Source organism: Phasianus colchicus, chromosome 2 (genome assembly GCF_987193195.1).
Source record: "Phasianus colchicus chromosome 2, bPhaCol1.hap1.1, whole genome shotgun sequence".
NCBI lineage: Eukaryota > Metazoa > Chordata > Aves > Galliformes > Phasianidae > Phasianus > Phasianus colchicus.
The window spans coordinates 107,803,585-107,811,449 of NC_143437.1; the positions used below are offsets into that span (position 1 = coordinate 107,803,585).

The window sequence follows — 7,865 nt, forward strand, 5'->3', positions numbered from 1 at the left end:
ACTGAGTCTTTCTTGGGTCACCATCGTAGCTGATAACTTCATCACTGGGGGCAGGGTTGACCTGAGGACCAGGGAAGGTATGTTCAGGGTGAGTATTTCAAATCACATCTTGCTGGGAGGGTGAAGCCAGGAAAACAATCACCCTGGGTACAAAAATAGACACAAACGTCTGCGTAACTCTTTTGCAGCTCTAGCTGGATGTTTGTTTAACCTAGTGCATCAGTGGTAAAAGTCCTTGTCGCATGTTTTCCCTTCTGAAACTAGTATTTGTCTATGGGAGATATGGGAGTTTAAGCAACAAAGTCAAAGATGTGTTGGATGGATGATGGACACTGCATATGTGAATTCCCTCCCTGTCCCCAGAGCAGAAATAAGCTCACTGGGATGAGATGTGCTGGATGGAGAGCGTGCAAGTCTTGTGCTATTGGTCTTTTATCCTTATAAAACTGCGCAGTGAATTTAAATGCCCACAGATATCAGTCAGACAGTGCTGGGGAACAATGAATTTATTTATTGATTTCAATTAATTTAAAAACACTCTTTAAAAGGAATGTTTCTTTAGGATACAAAATCAGCTATCTTTTCCAAACTAGTAATTTTTAAATATTAAAAGAAGATGACAGGCCAGCTAATTTTGTACAGATATGTATATATTTTTTAGTTCTACATCTGCTGCAGTTTTCTGTTGCATAATTGATTTAATCTCTAATTTTAAAGGAATGCTGAACTCTTTTACTGGACTCCGCATACATTTCTCCAGGGCAAAAACTGTCCTACTTTTTCCTCCCTAGTATCTGTTTAATGTTGGGCCATTTTCTTCTGAAACTGTAAACTACCCTTGGTGAAATAAATGAAGTCACAGTTGGAATACAGTTTACTGTACAGACTTATCACAAGATAAGAGCAACATCACACGCACCAAAACTTCTTGGGTATTTTCTTTTTCCCTCCACTAATAAAATCTTTCAATTGGTTTGAAAGGCTGTTCTTAGCCATCCTGGCTGCAGAATGGGAACAGTTATCTCGGAATTGGTGAAATTTTAAATGAGCAGAAAGGGAAAGATGAGTGGGGGAACGAAATGTTCAGTGATCAGGGAGATGAATGAGAACCTCCTGTCTTCACACACTCATTGCTTGACCTTGGGCAAACCTGTCTGGGACTCTAAATTTAGATTCAGCTCTCCATTCCCTTTTAATTTAAGCACTTAACTGAAATGTCTGAGTTTGGAGCAGTCTCTCCAGGCTGCCTACAAGTCAGTGGAGAGACTGCCACTTCCAGAGTGCAATTCAGGCCATATAGGATGTGTGTGAGTCACCCGATGAAGGAACTGCTCTTTCTCTCTCTTGACTCCAAGGAAAGCCTTGGGCATGCATGATCCTAAGTTAAGAGATGTGGACAAAATGTTTCCACAGACACGACTGGCATTCTTCATGTTCAGCTTAGCTCCTAGAGAGACCTCTGGCAGGGAGCAAGGTGCATGCAAACCATTTCCATGAGACAAGGGAGAGCACCAGTGCAGCATCACAAAACCATTGATACCTCCGTGGTGGGTTGTTGCTGTTTTCTCTTTATTTCAGGTTCTTTTCAACATCCTCTAGAAAGGGATTCAAAGCTACTGATCCTTCTTCGGGCATCTGAAGGGATTTACTGTGATCATCTGGAGGAAATAAATGTCCACCCAGGGAGTATTGGTATGAGACATGAGTATAACTCTTTACAGCATACCAGTCTTAGGCAATTGCCAAGTCTGCTATTGTTGAGACTATTACTGTGCCACACAGAAGAAGAGAACGTCTTACAAATGTACATCCATACTTCTGAGGTAAAACAGTTACCAGGTCAGTTCCTAAATTTGTTAGGACAATAAGCAAAAAGATGTCCAGTTTGGAGGTCTTCACATGAGAAATGAAGGAGCACAATCATAATAAACATTAGCATGGTCACTCTGCATCCAGTTTCATTTATAAATATAAAACATTTGTTTAAATGGCTGGTTTTATGAGGGCGGATAGTGATAGGACAAGGGGGAATGTTCTTAAACTGAGACAGGGGAGGTTAGGTTGGATCTTAGGAGGAAGTTTTTCACCCAGAGGGTGGTGAGGCACTGGAACAGATTGCACAAGGAGGCTGTGGATGCCCCATCCCTGCAGGCATTCAAGGCCAGGCTGGATGTGGCTCTGGGCAGCCTGGGCTGCTGGTTGGTGACCCTGCACATAGCAGCGGGTTGAAACTAGATGATCTTTGATCTTGATCTCAAAGAATCATTCAAACCTTCAAACCAGGCCGTTCTATGATTCTGTGATTGAAAGACTTAATTCAGTGGTGGACTTTTGTAGAAATTCAGTTCCATGATCAACAGCAATTTCTAGAATCTATATTTGTAGAATACTACAGCAATCAAACCCCACAGTCTACATGTGACAATGACACTAAGAAACTGTTGCACACACTGAACAGGAAATTAGAAACCTAGCAGATGAGTAAGTGGAATCTTCAGAAGGCAAGACAGAAACTTAACTTACATAGGAAATTAATTCTGAAGGGTTCTTTAAACTCTAAAAACTTAGGAGGTGAAGTTTAGCTGTGGCTAACAACATATGACTTTTAATCATTTTTTAGGGCATCATTTTAAGGGCAAGAATAGCAGGCATACATTGCTGGAGTTTAGCATGTTATCATAAATCAAATAAGACTTTGTAACTGTCCATCCTATCATCTTAAACCACTACAAATGAAAAGTCAGAGGAGGTATTTCTTTGTGGGATAAGTTGCATTACCTGAGTTGCATTACCAATACTTGCCACTGTCTTCACAGAATCACAGAGTCACAGAATTGCCAGGGTTGGAAGGGACCTCAAGGATCATGAATCTCCAACCCCCCTGCCACATGCAGGGCCACCAACCTTCCCACCTAATGCTAGACCAGGCTGCCCAGGGCCCCATCCAACCTGGCCTTGAACACCTCCAGGGATGGGGCATCCATCCAGTCTTCTTTAGGACTGCTGTGACACCGACTGTAGTGACTTAGTGAGCATGGTGGTCATGGGTTGACAGTCTGGTCTCTTCTAACCTTAATGATTCTATGATTCTGTGACATAGTATGTCATGAAAAAGTTGTCCAAGTGGGACATTAATCTAAGAACTAAAATGGAGGCCAGCAAGCCCTTTCTTGGCTTTATGTGCAACAGTTGTTTTAAACCTTAATTATTTATTTCTGCTTTAGTCTCTTTCAAGTTATGTGCTGTTCGTACACTTCTTGTAAAATATAGGAAAATGCTTTAATATATAGAGAGGTTTCAATATATTTAGTCACTCAGTATTTCCCTAACTTTTGCTTTCTATTTTTTTCCAGGGGTTTATGGGAAGGTGCAAATTTATAGCTCTTATCCTGGGAAGTCTTGGACGCATCTTGGAGCTAGTGTTGCTCCTGGCAATGAAAGGTGATCTTTTGCCCAAATATGGCTCCAAACGAAGTGCAAATTCCCATTTCTGTGGCTTATACTAATATTTCTCTTTTTCTTTGTGATAGACACTGTTTAAACTATGTCTAGGTAGAAGACCAGTTATGTGTGGCTCCTTGCAAGAAAATTATACAATTTTTAGATTCAATTCTAAAGAGGAACAAAGCTAAGAGATTTTTTATTCCCTCTGTCCTTCCTTCCTTCCTTTTCTCTGTTCTTCCATCCTTCTCTCTGTCTTTCCCTTCCTCCTTCTTTCCCTGTGTTTTTCCTTTCTTTTTGGATGAAGTCCTCAATGGCCGATATCTTGGTGATTAGGATGTTCATTTTGACTTGAGACTTACATATGTATTTCATCTCTGAATTAAGCAAAATTGAGAAATCGGTGCTTCAGTAAGTATTGTCTGCAAGTAAGCATTACTTATGTGAATCATAATTTCTCCTGAGAAATCTTTTTTGTACAAGTAGTGAATTAGATCAGAGTATAGAAGGTTGCCTGTACAACCCAAGGAGTAAGGTATTTGAGATGTGACCCTTTCAGGATATGTATTTTTCACTTTTCTGATATAGTTTTGATTTCTACCTTCTCTCTCCCATTGCAGCACCTCCATAACTTATTACAGCTGGTGCAGCAGACATCACTACATGGGCCTATTTCAGTAGGAAGGCTTTGTCAAAACCACATCTTAAGGCAGATTAAGTGGAGCTACTACAGCTGCTTGGTAAATGAATATGTCTGCTGCCTGAAGTTCAAGCTTTTGACCTAAGCCAGACAATGTGTTTGCATAAGAATCTTCCCTCTAAGTGTCTTGACAACTCAGTGTTGGCTAAGTAGCATGGCCAAGCATCTATCTCTCTGGAGTTCTTATTCTTGACTTTCTTACATGAAATTTTCATCACGTTTTTCAGTAAGTCTTCCAAATGCTTAACTTCAACCATATAGGAAAAGGAAAATATCTAACAATTAGGCCTAATAAAAACTCATTGGAAGAGATCCCATCTAGGTAATGGTGAAATATCAGCGTTTAGGAAGGAATTATTTGTAAACTCATTGTGAAGATTGACAGTGGAGGCACACAAACCTCAAAAATAGAATATGTTTGTTCCTAGCTCTTACAGACTTGAATGTCTAATATAAATTGATCATTTAAAATTGTTGTATAGTTGGTGGAGAGACAGATGCTTCCAGATGCTGATGCAAGCCATGGTACATCAGAATCAGCATCTGGAAGTTCTTCTTCTTCCCTGATTTTAATGGGAGGTTAAGGCCAGTAGATTCTTGTCTGAAGCATGTCAGTTGAATGTTTGGATGAAATGGATCCAACTTAGTCCTGGCTTGCTGCCCAAGTGTTTTATATGAAATATCAGGAGCTGCTAAGATAGAAGTATTTGGAGTTCATTCACCTGCCTTAAATATGACACAGTTGCTTCCATTATCAAAAAAAAATGGAGAGGAGAGGAGAGGAGAGGAGAGGAGAGGAGAGGAGAGGAGAGGAGAGGAGAGGAGAGGAGAGGAGAGGAGAGGAGAGGAGAGGAGAGGAGAGGAGAGGAGAGGAGAGGAGAGGAGAAAATGATCTAGAAAACTCTTGGCCAATTTTTTCTTTCTTTTTTTTTATTTTTCAGAACCTACTAATAACCAGGTAAAAGTCAATGTGGTTAGGTGCAGAAAGTGGGCAAGTCAGTGCTAGGATAGCTGATGGAAGTGACTTTTTCTTGAGTGAGTGAAGATGTTGCATATATTTTCCAGTATGAGTTGACACGTGAGTCAGAGAAGGATTTATGCTTTCAAAAAATACATTTTTTATTTACAGTGAAAACCTAAAATTTCAGAATTCGGCATGGTAGATGATGTCTCGTGCAAACTATGCTTTCTTTTGCTTACTGATTCCTCTTATTTTACTTCCTGAATTACAAGAGTCACAAGCATTAAGTTAGGGTCCAGAAGTGGTGAATTAGTATTGCATTGTATGACTGGGACTGGACTTAAGACTCACAGAAACTGTCAAAAATCTCAAATATGTGCCACAATACTTGTTACTCTGTTTTGTTTTGCTACCTCCTTGCCAGTGCAATTATCCTTGAACAGTATGTGGCTCTCCATTGCACCAGCACTTTCCTGCCATTTGTCCTCCACAAATGACAGGTGCTGTGAGTTGAAAATACTCAACTTGAGCTCGTTCATCTTTGAAATAGACCCTGAGAGTGGACACTAAAAACTTTGCCACGTGCCTTGCTAGGACTTTCATTTTTCTATACTTCTATCACATTTGACTGCAGGATGAGATATTCTCTGAATTCTTTCCATGGGCTGTTAAATCAGCAAGTAGCTGAGCATAGCTCATCACCTGGCCAGCATTAATTACCCTGTAGTAGCACCCGTAGGTATTTATCAAATATATTTAATCAGTTTTTTATCAATTCTGATTTCACTAAGTGCTTTTATTTTCTCTGTTAAAAAACATGAGGTTCATATATAATTTTGAATGCAATGGGAGGTCTTCAAGATTAAAAGAAAATGTAGGTGTTTGTGTGTAATGTTTAAAAAGCTATCTAAATTCCTATCTCAGTCAGTGTAGTTCTACATACTGGTGTCCATAGGGCTATTCAAATGCCAAGGGCAGGATTCAGATACCTAAACATAGTTTCTGGACTTATCTGAGGCACCTTTAAAGTCACTTGTGATGCCTTTGAGTCTTTTCCATGGCTTCCATCTTTGTTTTCAGGAATAATCCATGAGCAAGCCTTATTGTGACCGTAATCCTATTTATTAGATATCTTGGGACATCTCAAATAGCAGTAGGTATTCTTGCTTAGGCAGTGAAATGCTTCTCTACGTGTCCAACACAGAGAGTACAGAGAGATCTGGATTGCCTTTCACTTCTTACTGACTGTACTGATTAAGTCTTAAGCAACAATGATCTGACACATCCTTGATAGGAAACATAGTTATGCCCTACAACTGTACATTGAAACTGGATACCTTGATTATCAGTGGCAGGAATCAGGCAGTTCAGGATTAATTTAATCCCACTATTTTAAGGCATCCATTTTTGGATGCGGAGGGATTTTTTTTTAGTGCATACCCTGCAGATGCTTGCCAATTTTTTTAGGAAGTCTTTGAGCATAACTCGCAATGATATTGATTTCGTATCTTGGCATTGCAGGATTTTGGTGGAGGATGAAGTGGATTGGAGGCCTGAAGGAGATATTGTGATCAGCTCTTCCTCCTATGAAGCCCACCAGGCTGAACTAGCTACACTTAAAGAAATCAGTGGTCGTAGTATAACACTCCATGAACGCCTTCTCCACAGGCATATTGGTAGGAAACATATCTTCCTCTTTCAAAGTTTCCTTCTGGAGCATAAACCTTCTGTTTTAGGTCTCAGCAAGATCAGTTTTACTTTACTCATGTATCTTTCTCTGCCTTTTTCAGCTGCTTTTATACAGTAAAATTGATGGTCCAAACTGTACTGAATAGCTCATTCTAGAAAGAATATCTGCAAAGAGTCAAAAAGGGAACTGATGGAAGAATTAAGAGCTACATAATTAGTGGGATTCATGTAGATGTCTACATGAACAGTGTCTCAAAGCAGATAAATACATACTGCTCACTTAAATCAGATGTGTAAAATAGATAATGAATTGCACTGGAGAATTGCCTGTTTCTTTCCACTGTACATAAAACCAGGCTGGATAACTGAATCAAGTCTGGAGATGCCAAGAGTCACCAGAGATGAATTCCAGGCTAGATACCTACGTTGGCTCTCTCAGAATTCTCATTAAACAACACCTTTTTTTTAGAAGATAGCTGCAACCAGATCTCTGTAGGTAATTGCTATTTAGTGCTGTCGTTGGTCTAATTCTAATAGCAATTCACGCAGTATTTCTGTACTGAAGAACATCTCTTGCGTGTGGAGCTTAAAAAAATCAAAGTGTGAATCTGTTCATTGATTTGGCATCTCTGTACCGCAGGGAAAAGATTTAGCACCTTTTTCTAAAAACAAAGTATGTTGGAAAAATATATATGCATGGTGAATATTTGATGGGCAGGTGGCCTTTCAGTTTTAGTGTTGATGTGCGTAGATTGTGCTGGAGGAAAAACCCACCTGAATGTCAGTGCAGATTCTACAGAGATGCTGTGCACAATCCGCTAGGCTGGATGTCCCCTGAAGCACTGGTATATAGGTATGATAGACACTTAGCACATTTTGTCTCCTGAAACTCTCCAGGGCATCCCCATGACATAGAAGATGGTAGACGTATCCCTTTGTCTGCAGAAGTTGGACTCCTAACACGGAATATACAGATCAAGTCTGATGTGCCTTGCACTGGGAAGATACTGGTGGGACATTTTACGGATTCCAGTGGGAGAGAGTTTGAAGGTAGTAGAGATTGACCTACTCTAA

At 39.9% G+C, this 7,865-nt stretch overlaps 1 protein-coding gene across 1 annotated transcript in view; it reads left to right on the forward strand.

Moving 5' to 3' along the window:
• The window catches only part of PKHD1 (PKHD1 ciliary IPT domain containing fibrocystin/polyductin), a 242,386-nt gene that overhangs the window by 160,648 nt on the left and 73,873 nt on the right, over positions 1-7,865 (forward strand). The window contains exons 53-56 of the mRNA XM_090136629.1: positions 1,579-1,692; positions 3,354-3,441; positions 6,624-6,778; positions 7,689-7,841. Coding sequence (XP_089992755.1) covers positions 1,579-1,692; positions 3,354-3,441; positions 6,624-6,778; positions 7,689-7,841 — 510 coding nt within the window. The remainder of the gene's footprint in view (positions 1-1,578; positions 1,693-3,353; positions 3,442-6,623; positions 6,779-7,688; positions 7,842-7,865) is intronic.